The sequence below is a fragment of the Rhipicephalus microplus genome, chromosome 1 (assembly GCF_043290135.1).
Source record: "Rhipicephalus microplus isolate Deutch F79 chromosome 1, USDA_Rmic, whole genome shotgun sequence".
NCBI classification, from domain to species: domain Eukaryota; kingdom Metazoa; phylum Arthropoda; class Arachnida; order Ixodida; family Ixodidae; genus Rhipicephalus; species Rhipicephalus microplus.
This window is the reverse complement of record NC_134700.1, coordinates 276,462,243-276,488,338: the sequence shown is the minus strand read 5'-3', so window position 1 is coordinate 276,488,338 and position 26,096 is coordinate 276,462,243. Positions and strand designations below refer to the sequence as shown.

Here is a 26,096-nt window from a genome sequence, read left to right as displayed (position 1 = left end):
CCCACGTGGGGGCTTGTGGCGTTTGCCTCGGCACACTGGGCGTGGTCCAAGGCATTGCCGAAAACTGAAGTGGTGCTGACCCCCCTCGCACCACTTCGGCATACGATGTGTTCCCAGCAAAACGCGGGGAAACGCGCTGCCGCGCTTCACGGAAGCTTATGTTCAATTTAAACTTTGTAGTTATAATTTCTTTTTCCCTTTTCCAGGCCACGCATGACCTGGAATATGCAGGATGGTCAGCCTCACAGTTTGCGCAGTGGACTTGTAGCTGACAGTCATTGTCAGCGGTATGACCTTTGGTGCCGCATTTCGCGCAGGTAAGCTGTCCTCGGCAGTTCTGGGAGCCGTGTCCGAACCTCTGACACTTAAAGCAGCACCGCGGGTTGACTGGCAGATTAAGATATTCTGTTGCTATTTCAGTGGGGAGAGTGCTAGATGCAAAAGTGAGTATGATGTGTTTCGTTGGGATTTCTTTATTTTCTCTTCTTATTTTGATACGCTGCACCTGAATGACATTTTCTTCTTTCCAGCCTGTTAGAAGTTCATCATCAGAGAGGTCCATTAGGTCTCCATCTGATACAACACCCTTCACGGTGTACATGGTTCGATGCGGTGTGATTGTGATAGGCTGATCTCCAAATGATGTAAGTTTATGCAGTCTCTGGTACTGTACGTGGTCTTTTACTTCGAGTAGCAGGTCACCACTGGCGGTCTTTGTGGCTTTGTAGCCTGCGCCTAGCGTTTCTATAAGGCATCTGGACACAAGGAAAGGTGAAATGCTTCTAGCTTTCTTTTCTGTATTTTCACAGTGGATAATGTGGTATTTCGGGAAGTTTTCTTTCTTGTTTGGAAGGAATTAGAAAATTCCATCAGTGCGCCACCTCTTGGAGGGGCGATTGGTTGTGAGAGGGCTAGGAGTTCCCATTAATTTGGTAGCTTATTCGGTGGCCATGCCAGCCACCCACCACCGAGCCCAACAAGGGGACGCTGCGAGACGCGAAGGAAATGCAAGTGCCAGCTGTACATGGCCGCTATAACCTAATATATCTACCCAAGGTTGGATATCTACACCAGGTTAACCCTTGCCGCTGAGAATTGTGGAAGTAAACAGAAGTGAGGAGAGGACAGGAAAGATCAAAAGTAGTAGAAAAGACGAAGATGGAGAGAGAGAAGGAGACAGGAAGAGGCGACTGCCGATTTCCCCTGGGTGGGTCAGCCCAGGGGTGCCGTCTACGTGAAGCCGGGGCCAAAGGGGTGTGTTGCCTCTGCCGGGGGGCCTTAAAGGTCTAATCACCCAGCGTCAACTCAACCCCCAGGATTCCCTTTTCCCCGGACACGGCAAAGCCACGCACAGCTAGGCTTGGGAGGGAGTCAAAACTCCCCCGTTAGCTCGGGTCCGTGGTGTCGCTACACACCAAACGCCTACTTGCGCAGGCGCCCCTGAGGGGGCAGTCAGTAAAACAAGTCGGAATGACGTCACAGCCCCCATTTTTCTTTTGCCACGTTTGTTCCCGCAGTGTATACTTCTGGTGGCTAGTCGCGAGTGCGTGGCCATGGCGAAAGCTTTGAAAATTTTGCGTTTGGTGACACTGGAGTCCCGTTTTCTATTCGAAGAAAATTTTTTATGCGGACCGCACAAAAGTGTGTCACGGTTCTGTGGGCTGACAGGGTCGATAGCTGTTAGGTGGTAATAGTTGCACCGAGCGATTTCTCCTTTTTGAAGCCCTCTCAAACCGATACTGGAACTGGTCGATAATGAGGGACCTGTAATTAATTATCTGTTGCGTGCTGCAGCAAACGATGTGTCATGCTATGGCTAGCAGGCCACAAGCAACACAATGCAGGAAGAAAGCGTGAGCCCAAAGTTTTTGTGTCAGTGTCCCTTTAACAGTTGTTTCCTATACAAAACTTACAAATACAAAGTGGCCGATCAGACAATGTAGTGATGAATATATTGCTTGGTCAACTTACAGGGCATCGAACTTGCAGCATGGTGTCTCGTTCACGCAGGGTAGCTGTGTGTGGCTCCCGCAATGTGTCGAAGTCCACCGTGATGCCGTATGGGACAGCGATTTCATCTGTGCGCGCATAGCGACGACCTATGGATCCACTACTATCGTCAACCTTGTGTGACACATCATGCTGGGTCAGTGCGGATGCTGCAAAGAAGGAGAGAAATTGTTGCATGACGTCAAGTGGGGTCTACCTCCCTATTGCAAATCAGCTGGGTTTTGCAGCCAAAGCAGTGAGCATAGCAGCTCAAGTTAAATGTGGCCGAAGTGCAGAGAAATGAATGATGTACTGAGATATCCAGAAGCTTCGAGTGATGGTTCAGAAATGAGAAGCTATGCACTCTCCTATGTACCTGTGAGCAAAGCACACTTGGAAATTGAGGTCAGGAAAGATGTTCCAATGAAGAAAAATGACTAAATGAGCGAAGAGAATATTCACGTTTCGTTGCATTAACTTCATGTTGAACCATTTAATACTGATTTATGGCAACGTTAGTGAAGTGAGTGAAATCCTAATTTAAAATTTTTCTACCTAAAGGCACTATAACTTACCTTATTCCTTCACATGCAACGAAATTCATTCCTATTTGATGCATTACCTATACAAATAAAAATACCATGGCTGGCAGCAAGCTAAAGCTCCTTTCAAGGACAAAAATCACACTTATAGCTAGCAGACATAGATATAAAAAATGTCAGTGTTCCTTCAAATTAATGAGCAAATGAGCATCTTACCAAAGCCAAGATGACTCGGCAACAAATCTCTGAATTCACAAGTAGCTTTTGGACTGCATAACATACAGAGCATATAGGTGAGTAAAAACTTTATTGACAATGTTTGGAGGTATTCAGTGGGGTGGGGCTACAAGCACCCCAGTCTAAATGAGGGCCTCGAGTCCTTGGACACGGGTGGCTGCCCGGTATATAACTCAAGATTAATTTAAGCTATTTGTGATTACTGAGAGCATTACGGGCACCTTCTACACACCACCTAATCGAGGGGAGATAACTTCAGTCACAAATCGAGCCCACTGTCTTTTGAAAAGCATGAAGTGACCATCTGGAATATAATAAGCAGAATCAAGTACTACACCCTTATAACTTACATATTTGCTGCACAAACTTGGCAAAATCTGGATTGTTGCTGAGTGGAAGAACGGAGCATTTTAGTGGTGCAACCGCCGCAGGCAAGGAGAAGTACTGCAGGATGGCAAAGAAAAAAAAAACACCAAAGTCTACATGCAAGAATGCAAACAAATACCAATTTCTGAGCAGCATTTACACACAAGCATAAAATCTGTTTTCAGAATAGTATAACTCATGTAAAAAAAAGAATAAAAATATCTAACAATGTTTTGTCTGCAACACTCCCAATATCGATTGTTACAAGGGATCATTAAATGGCAGCGCAATGTATGTGCCATGCACAGTTTACAACAGTATGAATTAACTAGTATAGCACTGGCAATAAAAGAAAAATACCAGAGCACTGCGAATAGTACAATTCTAGGTGCAAAGCAAATTCAAATATAAGTGTTAGTGCAATTCGAATAAAATATTTCTTGAATATTTCTAGAATTTTTTTCCAATATTTCTAAGCGAAACTGCAGAACAAATAAGTTGGAGAGGACTTTTAGGCATATTCTTTTGAGGTAGCAACATGAAGTGTCAGTTTTGGCTAGGTAGATCAAGCACTGGCAAGATGGTATTTCTCAGTTGTCTTATTTAGAAAGAGGCAGTGCCGAGGCCTCATTGTGTTTATGTACATGATTTGGGCAACCAAAGCATTGTCAGCAGCACTTCACTCGTGAAAGACAAAAACTACACTTCCTCAGCCACTTCTCTTTAAATTTCTGTGCAAGCTTGACTGATTCAGTGGACAAGTGCATGCTTCCTTCGTCTGGAGTTCTAAATATGCCTCGTAGGTGTCAATATATAAGAACATCCAAAATTTTGGATGCCAAAAAGCTTTGGCGTCTGATTTTTCAAACTTCCTGCCCAAATACCAGCTCCAAAACAGCAATAATTGAGCCTCCCCTTGTTCCACCTCTGGAGAATTCATTATTTGCACGTTAAAACCAGCGTTTTATTAAGTAATACATTAGTGACTACAACAAAGCCTAAACGGCCGCTTTGCCGCAATGCGAGAACTTAATGAGGTGAAGCATATTGAAAATCTGAAGGGGTTAGCGGCAGTTTGCCATTGATTGTATTTATTGAGGGGGAAACAGCGCAAAAACTGGACGAAGTAAGAATGACCACACTACCCACGTACTGACAAACAACTGCATGCCAGTTTATTACACTAGAAAATGTATAGCTGAAAAAAAAAAAACAAGACTAGAAACATCACGTGTGCATTTGCATCATTACTTCGTCCTGCTTTTGCGCTGTTTCCCCCTCTATATTATGTACAAACTGCCACTTCAAGACACCATATTGAATGTATTTGCCTTTGGGAAGTTCAACTAGTAAAATTCCAGTGCAAATAAAATTAAATAGCAAACAATATTAGAGAAATATTCGAAATTTCGAATACTCGCTCCCCCATAAAAAATATCTTGTTTAATGCTACTGGCGCCGTGCTCAAGAAGTTTGAATGAATGCCATTACATGGTAAAGGTAAAACAATGCAAACTAGGAGAGACGAAAGAAGAAATAACAGACAAGACAAGTGCTGACTAACAACCCTTCCTATCTTATTTCTTCCTTCGTCTTTCCTACTTTGCACCGTTTTATCTTAACCATTTTTTACCAACTAGCCATATGAAACACACTTCTGTGAATGTCGTAACATTCACCAAGTTCCAGGCACACATATAACTAATTACCATAGTCACATCAAAATAGATGCCAATTACAAATTTCACACAGTAACAATGCCCAACGGAACACATTGTTATGGAGATGAAGAGAAGGAAGACGAAGAGAGGGACAAGCTGACAGGTGCACCAGTGTGTTAATGAGCCATCTTGACTCTTGCCTGTGTTTTTCCCAGTAATTACATCTAGTATATACACCACAAATCCTGCAACAATATAGTCAAAATCACACAGAGATGACATCTTTCCTCACAATAATTGTCCAAGATTGTCCAAGAGAGCTTTTTGAACCCACAATCTAGAATTAGTTCCAGATGCAAGCACCAGTATAGCAAATAGCGTGTGCCCTTTAGCTGACAGGAACTCTGGACAGAACCAGTAGAGTGCCAACTATATAGAAAGCACAGTGGCCGGGTTCAACGTACCGTCCTTTGCTCGTCTCCTTCACGAACTCGAAAACTGTGCTCGAAGACGGCGTACATGATTCTTCCAATGCCAAATGACGGTTCAATCACACCAGGCACCAGTTCGTCCACTGCAATAGAGAGGCAGGGATGTTTGTACCAAAACGTAACATGATAAAGCTAATACATTTTTACACCTAAAACAGTACTGTGCTCTTCCATGATGCATTTACGCATACCATAAATGAGATACAAGACAGGACCGCTATTTTAGCTTCAACAGACAAGGTATCAAATAATTAGAAATAACATTTACATTAAATTTACAGCAATAGGTTGGTTACTAGAAGAGAAAATAAGGAGGTTTCAAATTTTTTAGTTTTGCACAAGACACCAAGCCCTGATGCCCAAGTTTCAAAGCATCTATTTCTATATAAACTGTATGACTCAAGAGCTGATATCAAATACTCTTAAGTTTAATCCTTCGCCTTTTCTTAATACAGATTGAATGATTTGTGGGGTTTAACATCCCAAAAACACCATACGATTATGAGAGACGCCGTAGTAAAGGGCTACGAAAATTTTAACCACCTGGGGTTCTTTAGCGTGCACCCAAATCTGAGCACATTGGCCTACAGCATTTTTGCCTCCATCGAAAATGCAGCCGCCGCAGCCGGGACTCGATCCCGCGACCTGCAGGTCAGCAGCCGAGTACCTTAGCCACTAGACCACCGCGGCGGGTTTCTTAATACAGTGCAGCATATCTTTGATTATTAATAATAATAGGTGCCCTAAGAGTACATGCCTTGAAATCATGTGCTATAAGCATAAGCTTTCACGGGAAATTGGAGGTGGAGTCAGTACACACCTTTAATTTTGTTTGATGCTTATCAAGCTCTCATTAATGATAAAATTTGTAGGAGAACAAGACTCTAAGACCTATTTGATAATAAAGCTGATATTGTTTGCATCCTTTATGGCATTTTAGTGTAACCACTTTTTTTTTTAATGAGTCATCGTATATTTGGCACCTTGTCACACGTGCTTGTATTGGCAATCCGAGTGCATGTATGTCTAGGAAAAATGAATGATGAGCACAATATAAGGTATAATAGTAATATTTGTTGGTGTTTAATGTCCCAAAACCACCATATAATTATGAAAGATGCCTTTGTGGAGGGCTTCAGAAATTTCGACCAGCTGGGGTTGTTTAATGTGCACCTAAATTTAAGCACATGGGCCTCAAGCATTATCGCCTCCAACGAAAATGTGGCCGTCACGGCCGGTATTCGATCCCGTGACCTGTGGATGAGCAGCCAAATATTTTAGCCACTAGACCACCATGGCGGGTACAACAATATCATACAACAATACGGCAACGCACCATGCACAGTCTTCTGGTAACGCTTCACTTGAACCATGTCCTTAGTGACCTTCACCTTTGAGTCACCCACTGCCACTTCAGACTCCCTGCATGACAAGCCAGTGATTTTCACAATTTTTGCATGGAACATGGGGACAATGTAAGTGATCGAAAGCCTGATCAAGTGACGTCTACGCTGGTATTGACTTTCAGCTGGAAACTGCATCAGAGTCCTGACAAAAGCAAGCCATCTAGCCAACAGTGTGGCTTCATATAGAGAACTCATTTTGAAAAGGTCAGCGCAATGACACGAGAAAAGAAAGACAGAGTGACAATAAGAGTGCTGACTAACAAGTGATCTTTTATTGCTGTCACCTGTACATATAGGTATATGTGCCACAAACAAAAAAAAAAGAGGAGAGAGCCACGTGATTGTGACCAGTATAAAAGCAAGATAACAAGGCTGGCTTCAACTAATGAAACAAGATAAGAAACTCAATGTGATAAAAAAGGATAACAACATTTGAAGGAACTCATGCATGCGTGGTGAGTGAGAAACACCAGTCTATGATGAAACATGAGCAAAAGGATAAGGAACAACAATCAAACAAAACCACTAAGATACATAATTTCAGCATCAGGCAAAGATATGGAGGGCCTGCTCACGCATTTGTCACCTACTTGATGAATTAAAAAACCTCGACAATCTCGCGCTCCAACTCATCCCTCGTCATCATTAAAAACTGTGTGCTGTCTCCATGTCTTCTTTTCGTGTCGTTGCGCAGCCCTTTTCAAAATGAGTACTATGAATCAGCTAGCCCAAACCAAAGTACTTTTCATTTTGAGTCGCACACAATTGGTCTCATAAAATCAAAATCAACATTAAAGCAGCAAACAAGAAAATCGGGATGCCATGAGTATTTGAAATTAGAGTTAATGGTGAAATCATTTGACCACCGTTGATTAGCACTTTAAATTCTAATCTTACCATGAACCTCTTTTGCATGAAGTGTTTGACCAGCCCACAGAAGCATTGCGATAAAGAAAGAGTATGCAACTTCAGAAAAATGCATTAAGAGGTGCCTTCTTGTTTATTTCTTTACAACAGGTAACAGAAAAACATATCTAATTTAGTTTCAGCACTACTGGATAAGGGCCTTGGTGAAAGGGTGACATTTTTTTTTTTTTTCAAACAATGCCTTTACAATACCACAGAATTGCACATCAGAGCATTACAGTTGGGATTAACTGCCTGCAATGCCATGCATGATGCAACACTTTGTTAGGTAAACAATTATTGAGGATATTTGTCACAATGAAGCTTTTAGAGATGCTGTAGGAACTAAGCAGGGCTATTTGACCCATATACATATAAGCCTAGCTGGCACTGCATAGCACCTTATCCGTACCTGCCAAGCTGAATGAATCTGAATATGGGAGATTTCCGAAACAACGGGGAGCGGGGTAGCCGTGCAGATTCACCTTGCCAACCATCACCCCATTTTTTTTCGAAAAAAAAAAAAAAGTCTTGAAAAGGGGGGGAGGGAAGCCAGAGTCCCAAATAGCCCCTTAATTGTAAATATTGGCATCACAGTCTTATACTAGCTTATAAACAGCCCTAATTGGGTTACCCGACTGCATATGTTTATGTCGGTGCCTCTTATATTGGTTTACCTAATGCCATGGATTCGCAAAAAGCCCGGATTGGATGCAGTTGGAGTTTTGTTTAATGTTGCCAGTTCCAACACAATAACTTCAATTTTCGGAAGATTTTCCTGCCAACCATACAAACCTAAGAAATGGTTGAAATCTGGGTATGTTTATCTAATTGTGCTTATATGTGAAATCACATTAACACGTGTTATTACTGGCTTAATTACTATAATCAGCTCAATCAGTACAAGACTTAAAAACAATGATTCCAGTGCAACAGGCCTTTTCACCAATGTCTGCAGACAGCTCAGGAGTGCCCAGTTTTGTGATTTTATCACAATACTAGTAACCTCCGTATCACCTGACATATGTTTTGTTTCTTTATCTGCACTGATGTGCATATAGGGCAGACACCCACAAAATTCAACAGTATGCTGATAGCTTTCATCAGGCACAGCCTGACATGTCACCAGTAGTACTGCTCTTCACAGCATACAAAGTATCCTGGTATTTCCCTCTAAAATAGTTATGTCAGACTGTAAACAACTAAATGCACAATAACTGCATAAATAGGGCACAAGTAATTTAGACACAGGTGTAAAGAACAGTGAAGTAGGACACACGGTATCAGACCTACAAGTTCGTACGCTTTGTCTATGGTTTGAAACACGAACATTGACAGCTAAGTAATGCTTGTACTATCGTTTCTAGTGTCTATAGTTTGTGTCGTATTGGCGTTAATCTAACTCAGCTTCACATCAGAGCCAACATTACCTTTAGTGGCTAAATTTGCAGTAACATGATGTGGTTATCACAAGCAGTTGTTCATAGCAGTCACTAAAGAAACAATTTATGTTGCATTTCCATCTGCGAGTACTCTACTTCTAAAAATAAACACATTACATAGCTAATGCACCCTGAACTGAGTGAAATCATTGCAGTGCCCATATCCTAAATATCTTCAAGCTGAAATATCTAATGTAATACGGCATAAAATTCTCACCCTTTTTCATTGAGATCTTTTTCCAGCAGGTCCACCTGCGTGGCAGCGAGTGCTGCTAGAGCATCTGAAACTGGCTTGGCCTCCTTCTTGAACTGTTTGCCAATGGCTGCCTTGTTTGGGAGGGCTTCCACCACGTCTACAGTCTTGTGCTCAGATGACACAGTAAATCAAGGAAAACAGCTACTACACAGAACACGTATTGTCCTCTTGAACACTTATTAAATGAAAATCCTGACAATAATTTGCCTGAACAAGTCATATTTATTGACTGATCATGTAAAGCAGTGGTTCTCAACCCCAGGCATTTCTGGGACCCCTTGTGGGCTAACCCAAGTAAGCAATGAACCACATGTGAGGGGTTGTAGCCTGTGTAGCCAAACCATGAGAGTGAAATAACTTGAAGAATAAGAATGGGGCGGATCATATTCGGCAAGCATTCTCAAATCGTGAATGGTAATCTGCCACTAACCCTCAAGAGAAAGGTATATAACAGCTGCATCTTTAACGGTACTTACCTACGAAGCAAAAACCTGAAGGCTTACCAAGAGGCTTCAACTTAAGTTGAGGACAACTCAGTGAGCAATGAAAAATAAAACGATAGGCGTAACCCTAAAAGACAAGAAGAAAGCAAAGTAGATCAGGGAACAAAGAGGTATTAAGGATATTATAGTCGAAATCAAGAAGAAGAAATGGTCATGGGCCGGACACGTAGCGCAAAGGCAAGGTAACCTTTGAACATTAAGGATCACAGACTGGATTCCCAGAGAAAGCAAATGCTGAAGGGGTGACAGAAAGTTAGATGGGCCGATGAGATTAGGAAATTTGCGGGTGTAAAGTGGCAGCAGCAGGCACAGGACCGAGTTGACTGGTGAAACATGGGAGAGGCCCTTGTCCTGCAGTGGATGTAGTCAGGCTGATGATGATGATGACTGCGATACCATACGTTCACATCTTTCCTCGTCTGCAAAAGGATATTGGTTGTGGTAGCGGTTTCTCAGCTACAAGACGCACGCCTGTAGCCTTGGTGTGTTGGCTCAAGTCGTAACAGGAACGGTCTGCACAGCCAACACACTCAACCCAACCCTGGACAGAAAGAGATGAAGAATTACATATTTATATGCATAATAAATTACGAGATAAACATATGTATGTCAGTTTTCAAACAAGTTATTTTTGAGCATTGCCAAATCAAGAGAGAAGGACACAAGACAAACTTCACTGGTTTTATCGCCGCCAATGCCCGCACATTTGCTAGAGAGTTAAGCCAACTGTGATTCACAAACTGCTGTGGCAACAAGTCTTCTCATGGACAGCTCCACCTACCACTGCATCTCCTATGAAACTGTGCATGAACAAGCTCCATTTAGTTTTCTACTGTAGTCTCGGCTGCCTGCAGCACCGATCATAAAAGAAGCCTAACAATAAGCAAAATAAAAAAACAATGAAAAAACATGGCCAGTTGGCTGAGAAAGTTAGGCCCCATAGAACATCAGCATTAGATGGAATTGCACATGTGCAGACACCTCATCATAGTAGCTGATCACAGAAGTGAATTACAGTGAAAAAAAGGGGTTCTTTCAGAACCTTGCACAGAAAAAGAGACACTGGCTGTCGAGCAAGGCTTCAGTTGCATCAGGTCCCACCAAGAAAGAAGCGGCACAGGAAAGGGAGGAAAAACAGCACTCACGTAGGAAGTCTTGCATTCAGCGTCCCAGCAGTCGCATGCATAGTGAGCCATCTCGTTGCTCATGTGCTGTCGGAATCGCAGCCTTGCGGGGTCAACACCCACACGCTCCAGGAAAAGCTGGATGCGGGCTAGGAAGTATCCCAGGGTCTCGTTCGCAACTAGGCCCTGAACAAAAACACGACTACGATGAGTCATGCTCGGCACAAAGAGACAGGTACAAAGAAGACAACTGTAATGACATACCACAGCAGTGGCGATTCTCCTACCTTCTCAACAGCGTGCCCGATAGTGATCTTCTGTGCGGGCTGGCCGTCCATCTGGTTGCACGCCGAATAGAGGACCATCTCCAAGTTCTTCACAGATGCAAACTTGGGGTGTGCCTTGTCAGCGGGGTCCACAAAGTGCTCGATCTCAGCCATGGTGAACTCACTGAGGAGTGTCATTTTTGCATAGCTTAACCATATTTTGCTAATTATTCGTTCTCGAGTGTTGAAGTATGCACTATTAAGTGTGAGTAACACTGGTTTTATTTCTTGACGAGGATCATATTGACCTGTCCAAATAGGTAATGTTTATTCTATTGAAGTTTATGTGCAGTTGTGCACATTACATTGCCATTAAAATTTGTAACTAGACTAAAACTCCAGGCATTAGTCTTGGTGCTGGCACACCCTTAGTCAAACCCGTCAATCTTTACCAATCAGATAAATCGGTGAACTTCAGAAGGGTGAGAAGCAGGTGCAGTAGTACCATCCAGAAAAGAAATCTCTTCCTGTGGCCACGTAAGCACAAATGCAGTGAGTGCTCAGATGACTTGCACAATACACAGCACACATACCGTAATGTCGGGAGGTGCGCTGCCACAGTGACACAGAAAAGCAATAAACTATTGAGCAATGCTGAAAATTTGTCTGTAGTGTTTGCACTAGCGAAATGAAAGCTGTACCTGACAAACTTGGTTATTGAGCATGGGCGATGGCATTTAAGCAACAATGCCTCTATAAGCCAGCTCTACTGTGCAAACATCATATTTGCACCCAAGTTTGTTCGTTTCCAAGTCTCTTCATAAGAACACTGTTTTTCATACGGCACAAAAATTTAAGTAACTTAGGCAACATCTTGCCAATCCTTATGAAATTGCTGCCCTAATATTTTTCAGCTATGGCCAAGGAAATACTAATGTTTGTTAAACAGAAAATTTCATCCACAATGACCAAGCCTTGAAGTTTCAGTCTACTAGTACCAATGTTTTCTACTCCCAAGTGGGGGCAGTGGTAGGAGCTTAAGAAACACAGGTCTCCTAAGGAAGACTCACCGGACTCTGATCAGTCCTGATCTGGGCGAGATCTCATTACGGAAAGCATTGCCGATTTGAGCAGCAGCAAATGGTAGCCGACCCTGATTGAACTCGAGCAAGCGCTTGAAGTTCACAAAAATGCCTTGCGCTGTCTCGGGTCGGAGGTACCTAGGAAGGACATAGAAGATTTACATCATCATCACCAGCCTGACTACACCCACTGCATGGCAAAGGCTCCTCTTATGTTTCACCAATCAACCAAGTCCAGTGCCTGCTGCGGCCACGTTATGCCCGCAATCTTTTAAATTTAATTTTCCGGCGACCCGATTCATCATCATACCGGTGACCACAGCTGGTAATGCACTCCCTCACCAGACAAGGATGGGCCACCGTGTAGCAGTACTTGACCACCACCTCCCACCCGAAAACACCAATTACCACATACATACCATATAGCTAAAAAATGAAGGTAATCAATAAAAAAATGTTCACACCTGTTTAATTCAATGCAATCTGTGTTGTGCACAAAAAAAAAACAAAGCAGTTGTAATGCTGAAGATGTTCCCTAGACTTTTTACAAAGGTAAAGCATTCAAACATGAGCCTTGCTATGTTGTCTTGCAAGCACAAGCGATTTCATTACTAGCACATAAATCCTTTTAACTTCGAATTACACAATGTACTAATAGAAAGGCATCAGCAAGTTCAGCACAGGAAAAGGAGAAAGCTATGCTTCTTTTGTAGCAGGAACACCACTTCTTTACTAAAGGCTTACTGCCTGTGCGAGCCCATAATCACATGTAGTATCAGCAAGAAGTGTAGCCATTCGCAAACACAATGATACGCACCCTTTAACAAGCCCCGAAGGGCCAATACATGTGGAGAACATAAGGTTAAACTCGATGGCGTCACTCAGGTCATTTCCCGTTGTAGGCGACTTGATCGCAAAACGTCGCAAGACAGCATTCATCTCATCTTTGGTCATGCCGTCCAGCTGTAGTGAAGATAGGCAAAAGTAAACTCGTTGGGTGAAAATGTAACATTAGATATATGATGCATGGTTAAAGAAATATGCAACTATGCCATTGTACACACCTATCACATGAGCTAAAATATTCAGTTTAACCTCCCTATAACAAATTTATAGATAACATGGCACTACCTTCTGTATAAATGTATATACAATAGACTCGCGTTAAACAAAACCTGAAGCGACCAGGAAAATGTGTTTTGTTTAATAGGACTTCCATTTACTGAGACATGAACAAGGGTGCAGCATTCATGTACGAAACCAATCACCAATCATACTGGAGGCAGTTGTTCCATTTAGACAGCAGTTCTGTTTAAATTAACAGATTTCCCTTTACCGAGAATCTACTGTACTATACTCAAGCCTCATTATAACGAACATGGCTATAATAAATATTGGTTATAATGAAGTAAATTAAGAATAACCTCGCAATAGATACAGAGTTAGAAATATATCTTTATCACAAAATTTCTTATAGAATGAATCTATTTTTGTGTAAGATGCAACTTTGTTATAATGAGGTTAGAGTATATCATATAGTCAGCAACGAATATTCTAAGCTTACATTGGTTAGATTCTTTTACAGTTGTTGAAGTATGCTTAGCTGAAGTACTTTCACATAATCACATGCATCTGAGCCGGCACAATATCTGAAACATGGTGAAGCTTTCAAGAACAGGAAGTAAAGGAAAGCACGGCTCTCGCGCCTAAGTACTTGCACAGCCATCAAGTGTTTACTAAGTTTCACATTAAGCTTTTCTTTCTACCTTGATTTGCGCGTCGATTTCGTTATCATCTGGCCAAGACACGTAAAGCTCCAAGAAAGTGATTTCTGCCAAAGCAGCAGTTATAGTGAATCACACACATTCCAATTGTGTATCAAAAGCAAAGATATTGAAAAGGCAAGACATGTATTCAGTTTCTACTGAAGTAGATATTCATGAGCTGAACTGTTACAGGTACTAGATTCCTCTATGCTAGCCAAAAGGCCTGACAAACTTTTTGAGAGGTCTCCTGCAATCTATTAATACGTTTATTTATTTTCTCTCACATTGTACAATTTTTTTCTATTTCTTTCTAGATGTTGTTGCTTTTTATGCATTATTTGTTATGAATTTTCTGCAACAGCCCCCTCATTACTCAACGCTCTTCGGCACCTGTTGGGTACCATTATTACTCCGTTCAATGCCCAACACTAACAAACTGCTGTATGAAAACAGTACACATAGAAGCTCAACACTAATAGAGAGGAGAGGGATACATAATTGTAACCCGACCTCTGTTAGTCCTCTTGAATGATGTCTCTAGTCAGTGAACAGCCTGTTAAAAAAAATACACTAAACTGCAACCATTCTCACAACGCGATTACTAATAGGAAAACATAACGCACCTTGACCACAATATCTTCATACTCTGCCTTCTGTTCGGCCGTTGTCTTCTTATCAGCACACAGCTTTTCCAGGTGCGCTGTTTCAAATCGGGTGAAACAAAATTTTCCAAGATGCAAGTGACTATGGGAATAATCCATGATAGTGCAATACTAGCTCATTAATTGCACCTAGGGAAGACTTCATATAACAAGGATGAACGTTCCCCAATATGCTGCAAGACCAGGATTCTTCTGCGATGCTACATTGAAGAGATTTATTATAGCGGTGACACACATAGCATCCCTACGTCACCTAAATGCTGACATGCAAACGCACATGCCCTGGACAAAGCCTCTACACAACTGCAGAGGAACCACTAATCATGAGCGGCTCTCACCAAATCCGTGATTGACAAAAAGATTAGCCACGAGACTATTGCAACATTTTCTCATCATGGTTCTGGCCACAAGCTACGTTGTAAACTGTTCCCCATAAATGCGAAGCAGATAGCCAAAGAAGATGAGCCCCACAGCAGACATCTGAGCAATGACGTGGCATTTAATGCCTGTGTAACACTAAAAATCCTAGCTGGCTGCTAACTGGACTTTTTCTTCTCTTTGCCACACTGCACAGCTTGCATAAGTAATGGCAGCGCCAGTCATCATTCCAATGTAGCTCACTGGCGAGCTACACACATCCATGCAGTCACACATGGTTGCAGTCATTATGGCTGTAGTTACCATGAACAACATGTCAAGGTATATTTGTCAATTTCATAAAGTATGCAGAGTGTGCACATTTACGCAGTGGCGAAGGGTTCCAAAATAATTAAAAGAAAAAAATACCACGATCCGCAAGTCCGGCTTTTACTCAATGGTGTTAAGAAACTCTGGTCAGTTCCAACTTCAGAAAGCTGGAGATGACCGAATCACAGTTGTCAAAGGGCTCTGTGACTGGTAGGCACAGGCTCTGTGACTGAGAAGTACAAGTCCAACTTCAATCCAGACGGCTCATACAGCCAGTTTAGCACGTTCACATCTTCAAACACCTAAATGCAATTGCCTTCTACTGTTTTACTGAAGTATAGAATAGTTAGGGCCTAATAATAATAAAAGTTGGGGTTCAAAGTCCCAAAACAACAATAATGAGGGATGTCGTAGCAGAGGGCTCTGAATATTTCGACCACCTGTGGTTTTTTTAATGTGCACCTAAATCTATGTACGTCAAGCCTTCTTGCCTACATTAAAAATGCGGCCGAGGCAGCCGGGATTCAATCCTTCGACCTTTGAGTCTACAGTTGAGTAATATAAACACTAGACCACAATGGCAGGTATATTTAGAGGCTACGTAAAATGCAGTTAAGGCCAGGTAAACAACCATAACTGTCAGATGCGGGATGATCACCGAAAAAACATTATTTTGTCATTGAAACTCATAAAAGCATAATTAAGAACTATGTTGGACATGTTGTCTGAAACTGGAAGATAAGGACATACCTTTGATAAGGTGGTCAAGCCTGAAACATTCCCCATTCTTGAGGTCCTTCACCATCAAGTCTGCAAAGCGCTCCACGTGCCCAGATGCCCTACATAGAGATGCAAAGTGTGGGGGAAAAGAAGAAAATGGGCATGTTTTGGAAAAAAGCTGTTTTTTTTTTTTTCAGAATAGTTGGAAAAATTGGCCGAAATTTCCCTGTGGTGAAACATACAGAAATAAAGCTAGGCAACACCCAGCGTTGAACGTGAAACCAAAACGTCGCACAGGGTACCAAAACACCAAATGACGACTCACCACTCGCCATCGATATAACAAAATCAACTCCAGTGTCACCCTACCTTGAGTCTATAGCGTAGCTTAATCATTCAGGTGTGGTCTTGTTGGGGGCGGTTTCCAATGTTTCAGTACCAGTTATTGTTCAGTTTTGATTTTCCCTCATACACTTCTGTAACATGTGGCGGAAATCTGCCTATAAAGCGTGCGCAAGCAGATCCTGCAATGGCTGAGCCAATTTCCCACGCGTGGAAACACTTCACGGTGGGGAAACCATTGGAAGGAAATGGGTGACTCGCTGTCTGTAAGCACTGCAACAGCAGCTATGCTTTTCCTAATGTGACATATTGACATGATGAAGAAGGCTACAGATGAAGCCAGCGATATTGACTCTTAATAAGAGTTTGAACTTTACCTTTTTACCGTCTTGATCAATCACAATGTTTCCATAGTCGAAGCCGCGATGAAGTAGACATTTCTGGATTTCTCTTTTCAACTGCCGTAACAATTCTAGGAAGCTGCACCTATTCACAGATAACTAAATGAGTTAACGGTGATGCTTTTGGCCTACATTCGATCTGTTAAATGCTATATTAGTTTGTAAAAAGAAAAAAATTTCGTTTTTGTTATTTACATAATGAAAGTTATTGCTATTGGCACTTGGCCATAAACTATTACGAAATGGCAATAAACTACTGCCACATGCTAAAGAAATTTTGTTATTTCCAATTTTTCCCGAAATTTCAGAAAAAAAAGTGAAAAAAAAAAAGACAGCTTTTTTTTTTTTTTTTCAAATTGCTCAATACTTCTGGAAATTTTGCATCTCTAGCCCTGCGTAATATGAACAGGAAAGCTTGAAGGGTCTTTTATCTTACAATGTATAGTTCTTTTTGATAATGCTATAAATTACCTTTCAAGTGTAGCTCACATATCTCTGCAGTAAATATAATACTTTTCAGTCTTGGAAAAAAGGTAACTTTTGCACAGGACCAGATAAGAAACTTCGTAATGCAAATGCTGTGAGAGTCTAACTCTGTTAAAGTACATATGTGAACTGTTAGCCATAGCATTTTACTGCCGCAATTCATGAATGTTAGCGGAAGTTGTACGAAGTATGACTGTGTTTCTGCTACGTCCTGACGTTAGCTCTTGACAATAATGTAACGCGGTTACTAGCAATGACAACCACACTTTCCACCTACAACAGTTGCTCGTACTGGTTTGTCCAACCCACATCGTAACAGTGATCTATCCAAAAGAACGTAAGAGTAAGAGTAAAAGTAATTTATTTACAGCAAGCACATTACAGAGCTCACTGCAGGGGCAAGGGCTAAAGGCAATCAGCCTGACAAAGGCATCTGTTTCTTCGCAGTTCCATGCTAAGCTTCAATATAAGCACAGACAGAAACAGACGATAATTAATACATTGGTTACATAGAAATCGGATAGAAGTTACTTGCAAGTTCACTACAAAATTCACACAAAAACAAAGATGAAATATTAGCATAGCACATTTGGAAAATTTGACGTCACTCACATGGAGATACATAACCAAGTGAAATTAACAAAAAAAAATTTAGACACCGAAGAACCCAAAGTACATAAGGACACACCAATATTAATCTGTACAATACTACAATCAAAATACAAGTTAATGAATGATTTCAGGATTGGTCGTGGCATAAAACAACACTTATTAGTTTTGATGTGTACCAGTGGTTAGTAACAAGTTCTTTGTTTCTTTCTTAAAGGCTGCTTTGCTAGCCTTAAAGTTCAATTTGATGATGTGTGGTGTTTTATGGTGCAAGGGCCATTTGATGGCTTAAAAGCGCCAGGTCAATGGACAAGTGGCGTGAACAATGATTATGATAGGTGGCTGTAAAAGGGCCTAAATTTCCTCGCTGTAAAGGCGGGTAAAACATAGGTATATTAAAATCATGTGTGTGACATGTAATGTGTATAGTAAAAATGAGCGGCAAGGTTGTGATAAATCAAAAGCTTTAAAGAGGCGATTCGAGCATAAATGTCTCATGAAGCGCCTTTGTTTTCAAGGGCTCCAAGACATGCTTCTTGTGACGCATCTACTGCAGCACGTGAAAAAATTGGACATCTTTTAAGGAGCTTAAGGGTGATTCTAGGCTGAAAAGAGGATCCCTACCGATGAACACTGCTGGATGGAGCGGCATTTGCTCTCGGTAGGGTAATAGGAAATGTTTTTTTTTTCTAATAGGATCTAATTCACTGCATTGCATTAATATATGAAGGACAGTAAGGGGTTCCTCACATTTTTGCAGATGGTTGGATCACCGCCGGACAGAAGATGTGTATGTGTACTGTGTGTGTGTCCTATTTGTAGCCTGGTAAGTGTTACTTGTGTACGGCGTGACTTGGATACTGCTGGCCGGTCTTCAATGTTCGGCTTGACAACGTGCAGCTTATTATGTGTTTGTGTGTCCCATAAACACTGCCAGTAGGCTTCGAGTTTTCGTCTTACCAGGGGTTTTGTGTCTAGTGGAGGAACAGCTAGGGATGTATCAGCAGCGTTTTCATGGACAGATGCAGCAAGCTGGTCCGCCAATACATTTCTCCTTATCTCGTGGTACCCTGGCACCCAGCACACTATGCCATGCTGTTTCAGTGTGTAGATAGTGCATAAAAGTGAGTAAAGTGAAACAAGCACAGGATTTTTATGTTTTTTCATGGTTTTTCAACGATTTTACCACACTCAGGGAGTCTGTGTATATTAATGCTTCTTGTAGTTTTAATTCCTTGATGCGTTTGACTGCCGCAAGCATTGCATAAGCCTCTGCGGTAAAAATGCTCGTACTTATTGAGATGCAGAAGACCGGAATAACTAAAAGGATGGGCCTATCGCAGCGTAGGACATGGAAGTGCGAGTTTTGGAGGCGTCAGTGTTAAATTCCAAACAAGTGCACTCGTGCTGCGATTCGCGGAAATATGTACAGTACGGTTCACTGTTACGGTTCACTGTTACAGCGCGTGGACAGCGGTCCGCAGGGCGCCAATTGCTGGCGAGATTTGGAAATGTAGAGCATGTGCACATAATCGCAAAGGCGGTACTTGCCCGCATCGCCTGCTACTTCTCTGCCCTACGCTAGGCGCACGCTAGCAACAAGCTTGCTGTGCTCGCTTCATCGACTATCGATTTCCATGTCTATTATCAAAAGCGCCTGGCTGGTTCGAACAGCATTTGGAAAGCTTACAATTACATTTTTGTAAGCACAAACACTAGGCTACGCGGGTGACAGGCTTTGTTATCACTTTCACAGAATTCCACAGCTGGGGGCGTATTTACTCGCTGATCGCATTTTCAGCAGAGCTAGTTCTCAGAAGCGGCATGGCTAGAGCACCCGAGGACGAAAGGTTTCGAATAGTCGAGCTGTACCCCAAAAAATAGAGCCAGCGTGCTGTCACTGCCATTGCCAAAAGGCCACTTTCTTATTACTAACGTAATCATCAGCATTAGGAATGTATTTTTTTTCACTGCCTAGTTCTGTCATGCATAGTCCTATTTTGCTTACACAGATCTGCATTTTATATTGTGTTTCGCAGGGCACAGATGTCTTTCATTACCTTTGCACTATTCAAATGTTTCGAGGCTACAGATCTGACCTCACTCGATCTGTCTGTCATAAAGATTTTCGGAATAAATTTTTCTTTGTTTACTTCGTTGCGTTCTACGTACAGTGTTTTTCAGCGCATGTATTGGTGAAACGTAATGATTTTTGGAAAAGTGAAAGCAATCGCATCTAGCTTCTAGCGTTTTTGCTTTAACAAAGAAAACGAAATGTAATGCGAGTTATAAATAACATTTGCTGCGTATTGCAATCCACAATAATTATATAATTTTGTGTCCCGCCATAGTGGGATACATTGAAGTATTTTCAAACACGTGTTTACTTAACCTTTTCTAAATACTATAGGCACATAGCTTTTTTTTTGCATTTCGCCTGTATTCTGAAGTTGGCTACTGTGGCCATGAATGGAATCTCAACAAAGCTGCAGAGAAAGCACAACGACAAACGAACGGCACTTTTTTCTGCGCGCTGATTACCCGGGAAGGAGCAGGAAGTGTGGCAGGGACATGAATCTCATCGCGGAAAAGCGAACGCGGTATCCAGCGCACTGCAAGTGCTGGAGCGGAAAGTGGCAGACAAAATGTGGCAAGTCCCACCTTTTCACGTCTATGCGCATGCGCTGTATTTACAAATCTTGCCGCCAGTTTGTGCCATGCGGGCCGCCAGCCACGCGTTGCTGTGTTCCCTCCAAGAGTGGACCATACTGTACATATATGTGCAATAGGTGCATGTTTTATTACTTGTACGAAAGATGTATCACAGTCTACAAGCCGCCACTGCCACGGCGGGAGTTGCATGGCAGGAAGAATAAGGTGTTGGAGCAGCGGGACGTTTGTTTCTTCAGCCAACTCTCTAACGCGCAGTGAGAAAGGGCGCGCCATTGAGAGTCGGTTACGAAAAAGTTGAGCACTGGACAGGTCGTTGATGGTGGAATATGTGGACTGCTCACATTCACTTTTAGGAAATACGTGAAGGACAAATATGTTCTCTGTAGATGGAGAGGCCACTCATCCGAATCTACATAAAGGCTCTCAATTGGGCTTGTTCTAAAGGCACCCGTGGAAAGGCGGATGCCTAGATGATGAACTGGGTCCAGCATTTTCAGGGCGCTTGGCGAGACTGAAAGATATACTATTACCCCATAGTCAAGACGTGAACGTACCAGGCTTTTGTACAGATTCATGAGACAATTTATTTGCTAGGGCATCGACCACGTGATATGTTTGGTACGCAACACTTTGTTTTCCGTAATTGGTTCTTGTTCTAGGTGCTTGCTTCTTTTGTTCTCGCAAATGGTAGTGTAATTTTTCTGTACAACTTTCCTCATAACCCTTGTTCTTTTTAATTAACTGCAGCAATTTAATGTAATACACCGTATTCACTAGCGTAATCCTTGCACTCACATAATTCTCGCACCCCCTACATCGCCCAACAAAAATCCGCCTTTTTTTTTCTCTCCGAGTAATTATCGCACCCCCGAAAATTGCCGCAATAATGTCGTCTGCTCGTTCCAGCAATTGATAACGATAGTGCACGCCATCTGTTGCCATCTCTTAAGCATCAAGCGTACTATTATTGGACGGAGATTCAATCCAAGCCAAGCCAAATCGGCAAGTGCGCGTTTCAGCGCGTTTTGTATGTTGTGTCGGTACTCTTGTGACGTTATGGTGCGATACTGAATCTACACGGCTGTTTTCAAGTTGAAAGCGATTGATCATGCACTAAACAACGGCAACAGGGCCGCCGGTAGGCCCTTCGGAGTTGACGAGTTTTGTGTTCGCTACTGGTGACGGTAGCTGAAAGCCACCAAGACGCGTTGGGCCTGCCAAGTGCTTAAGACTGGGATTGATAGTAAACTATTTCTTCAGAAGGAAACTGCGAACGATTCCGTTAAACAGCCATCAGTCCAATACTGACATCCTACGCTTACCTTTTGAAGGCTCCTGTTGAGTGACGAGCGCTACCGCTACGCCCACAAGCTTTGCGTATGGTATTTTAATTCTCAACTATTTGATTGCACTTTTTGGGTCTCAAATAAATCTTGCCTTGTGTTGAACCCCTGCTTTTATTGTTTAGGTAAATTTTAATTAGTACTTCTCAAACCTTCCTGTTAGTTGCTGGTGTGAGAATCCCAATTCGCGGCCACTTGGTTTCCTTTTTCGCTTTGTACGTTATCGTGTAAAGTTTTCCCCGCGTGATTCTCGCACCCCCCAACTTTGCATTCGTTTTCTGCCAAAAAAAAGTGCGAGGATTATGCAAGTAAATACGGTAATCGATCTACCATGAGCATGGAATGTTTGATAAATAATGGAGCAGTTCACAAGTCCTGTATGTTACTTCTGTATTTTTCGAAACATCGCAGAATTTTCTTTTATATGGTTATACGCTTTTGGTAATCTATTTGCGATGTTCCCCAAACTAGCATCCCATAAGTCCCTTTAGAGTGGACAAGCGTGTAGTACATACTTATTTTTAACCTTAGTGGAATTAAGCGCATTGTTCTGAAGAAACAACTGACTATTCATGACAGCGCGATAATTAAATGGTTGACATGTGTGTTCCAATTAAATTCCTCCTGAAACCACACGCGACCAAAATAGTCCGATAGGACAGACAGCCTATTCCAAAGGACCCATGGGGCACACCGATATCACAAAGTTTCACTGCCAAGTTTTAAGTAACTTAGCCAAAATCAATGTGTTTCTGCATGTCGCTGATTAGATACATCTACAGGCCATATCAGGCGTATACAGAAAGATGCTGTGTAAGCATATATTAATTTAGGCTTGAAGGCAAAATCATATTTTAATCTTGCAGGGGGTGGTAGAAATGTTCCGCTGTAGCCCCGCTTTGCTGTTTAAGGGGACCTGCACACCTTTTTCAAGTAATTATCTAGCAGTTCCATTGAAAAAGCTTATTCCCTCACCCATCGTCGGCCGCACTAATTTTTAGAATATGTCAAGTACGGGTAAAGTTACAGGACTTTGCCGAACACTTTCAGTGCTCTCTCTCTCCTTTCGCACCAGAAAGTGCACTGAAAGCTAGACAGAAAGGGGGTGACAAGAGGGCAAGAAGATCCGTCCCTTTGTCAGCACGCGCCATAACCTTGAGCACTCTATTTTGTTCACTTCGTTCTTCAAACGTGGCGCTTACTTTCAGCACGATCGCAAGCCCGAGCACAGGTACATGGCAGCATTCCATGGTGACCATGGCAACTATGCAGCTCACATTGCCCCAATCAGTCAACGGCGGCAGACTTTGGATGTATGGTGCAGTAATTTGAGTACTATAAGGAATTATTCGTAGAGATAAGAGGGAGCAATTTCTAGCCAACTCTGAGAATTAATTGTAATTTCTAGGCCGCATGCCCTACCATAATGTTTTGGCAGCGTGTTCTCAGCAGCCTCAACTACCGATTGGCAGCGTTTTCTGACCATAATAAAAAAGTGTAGCAGTGCCACTTTAAAGGGCTTCTAAACCCCCTCCGATATTTTCCCAAACATTTCAAGTAAACGAGCGCATCACGTGCAGAATGCCATCGCGACCAACAATGCCACACGCCGCAGCGCTACAGGTAGCGGGCGTGCCACAATTTCGAAATAACAATAGCTTCTCCTTTCCGGTCCCCTCCACTCCCATCACTGACATGTGTGACATGACCGGTGAAACTCGATAACGTCACCACTTTGGATGCTCGCGATTGGCCAAACGACAACCGATGACTTCTCGTCACTCTGCAAACAGCTGTTCGCGTGCACTTTGCTATTTGTCACAGAACGAGCGCTAAAAAAGAGCGCGCCGCCAAATCCTTGCGACAACGGGCGGCAGAAACGCCGCGAGGTAAAAAAAAAAAAAAGAAAGAAAGCAAACATCCAAGGCTCCCGGGCGCGCGCTCTCCCCGCAGAAGCACGGCTTCGCAGACGATCCTCCTTACCCCACATCGGCGGCCCAGCAAGGCCGCGATTTTTCTAGAACGAAGGAGGCGGGGTCAGACCGAGTGAATCATCCTCCGGAGAGGGCAGTCGAACCGTCTCGTGCCTCTCCCCAGCCTTCGCTGCGCGTCGCGCCGACGAAATTAGGAGAACGTTCTGGAAGGTGGCGCGGAACGTATTTAATCGAGCAGCCGAGACGAGAAAGCAGGAGAAGACGGAAAGTTAGCACCGGAGCGCGTAGGAATTCCGCCGTGTAGTCGGCGAAGGTTCTGCCCGTAGAGACAGAACAGGAGGAGACGGAAGTGAGCGCCAGAGTGCGTAGAGATTCCGCCGTGTAGTCGGCGAAGTTTTGGTCCGTAGGGACGGCTCGAGCTACAGGCAAGAGCGTGGGTTTACCGCTATCGAGCGAAGACGCGGGCAACAGCTGCGTGTGGGAAGCCGACGGATTTCCGGCGAAGAAGCTTGAAGCTTGGAGAGTGGCCATTTGAGGACGCGAGGTTTCCTGGAAGAGAAACTTCGAGAGCTACGGAACGACAACAACGCTGGACTTTGAGTGAGTGATTCTCGGAAGAGTATCATTCAGACCTTTGTTCCAAGGACTTTGGACTGAATAGGTTTTCTATCGCTTTAGTCCTTAAGTGTCTTGGTTGTTCAATGCATGCGACTGCATTGTAGTGCGTATTGTTGTCCGTGTCCGTTGTTTCAAGTGTGGCTGATTGTATTGTGTAGTACGTTGATTGATTGGTTTGATTGGTGACGTATGGTATGTAACTATTGTGGAGTGTGCATTCTCGTGTATTGTTTTCGATCTGCCAATTTTGAGAATATAATTTGTTGTTTATCAACTCTCGTCTCTGACTTGTTCTTTGGGCCACAGCCGGCGTCCGCTGGCGCGCCAGAAAGGACCACTTCTAAATTGTCCACGCTTTCGTGGTGCGGTTCGAGGGGCCGATACTCCGGCCCTTGGAATTAGCCCGGCGATCGCCTCCCTAATTTACGGGACCTGTGTGACAATTAATCTGGCGTCCGCGACATAGGACCTTTTGGTGCACAGTGTGTCCAAAGTAGCGAGAAAGAGCCTCGAGTTGTTGATAGTGCTATCGGAACGATTTTGTGTGTTGTTCAGTGTTCTCGTTAACGAGTGCAGGGGAGTGTTCCGATAGACTGATTTAGGCAGATACTTTTTGCACGCGGCAAGGTTTTATTTGCGAGTTGCGAGACACAATGGATCTCGAAAAGTTAGTTGCGCTTGGTGAGAAGATGGGTCTTTCCGGCGCCGAACTACGGAAATGGGTAAGCCAGAAGGAGAAAGAGGCAGTGGAGAGAGAAAGGTTGGCGGTCGAAAGAGCCAAAGCAGAAAAAGAAGCTGAGTTGGAACGAGAGAGGTTGGCAGCTGAAAGGGCGAGAGAAGAAAGAGAAGCAAAGGAGCGACAGCTGAAGGAAGAAAGAGAGCAGCAATTGAAGTTGGAGCTGGAGAGAGAAAAGTTGGCAGCCGAAAGGGCGAGAGAAGAAAGAGAAGCGGAGATGGCTGAAAGGGAACGGCAGCGGCAGCACGAGATGGAACTCGAGCGGCTCCGTTTGCAACAGCGAAGCGAAACTCCCGTCCAAGCTAGAGTTGAAAGCAGCGAACGGGAAGATCACGGCTTCCGCTTGAACCCAAGCAAGCTGCTCGTAGCGTTTGATGAAAGGAAGGACGACCTTGACGCGTACCTTCACAGATTTGAGACGATTGCGAAGAGCCAGAATTGGCCGGAACATCAATGGGCAACTGCTTTGAGTACTTGCTTGAGTGGTGAAGCGCTCAGTGTGTACGGTAGGCTGACGCCGACCGATGCAGCCAACTATGCAAAGGTGAAAGCTGCTTTGCTGAGGCGATTTAGATTTACCGTGGAAGGATTCCGGGACAGATTTAGGACAGGAAAGCCAGCTGATGGGGAGACGGCTACGCAGTATGCCGCCCGACTTTGCCATTATTTCGACAGATGGATTGAACTTTCAGGGACAGCACAGGAGTACGATGAGCTTAGAGAGCTCCTAATTAAAGAACAATTTCTTACTAGTTGCCACCCAAGTCTGTCGCTGTACTTGAAAGAGAGGAAGGCTGAGTCACTTGAAGGAATGCTTGAATTGGCTGATCAATTCTTGGAAGCGCAAG

At 43.2% G+C, this 26,096-nt stretch overlaps 1 protein-coding gene across 1 annotated transcript in view; it reads right to left on the bottom strand.

Moving 5' to 3' along the window:
* The window catches only part of GlyRS (glycine--tRNA ligase), a 41,665-nt gene that overhangs the window by 8,850 nt on the left and 6,719 nt on the right, over positions 1–26,096 (bottom strand). Inside the window, exons 5-16 of the mRNA XM_037436155.2 lie at positions 16,137–16,225; positions 14,661–14,737; positions 13,089–13,234; positions 12,260–12,409; positions 11,211–11,373; positions 10,945–11,109; positions 10,233–10,340; positions 9,258–9,403; positions 6,623–6,708; positions 5,260–5,369; positions 3,119–3,212; positions 1,972–2,159 (exon numbers count right to left, since the gene is read on the bottom strand). Coding sequence (XP_037292052.2) covers positions 1,972–2,159; positions 3,119–3,212; positions 5,260–5,369; positions 6,623–6,708; positions 9,258–9,403; positions 10,233–10,340; positions 10,945–11,109; positions 11,211–11,373; positions 12,260–12,409; positions 13,089–13,234; positions 14,661–14,737; positions 16,137–16,225 — 1,522 coding nt within the window. The remainder of the gene's footprint in view (positions 1–1,971; positions 2,160–3,118; positions 3,213–5,259; positions 5,370–6,622; positions 6,709–9,257; positions 9,404–10,232; positions 10,341–10,944; positions 11,110–11,210; positions 11,374–12,259; positions 12,410–13,088; positions 13,235–14,660; positions 14,738–16,136; positions 16,226–26,096) is intronic.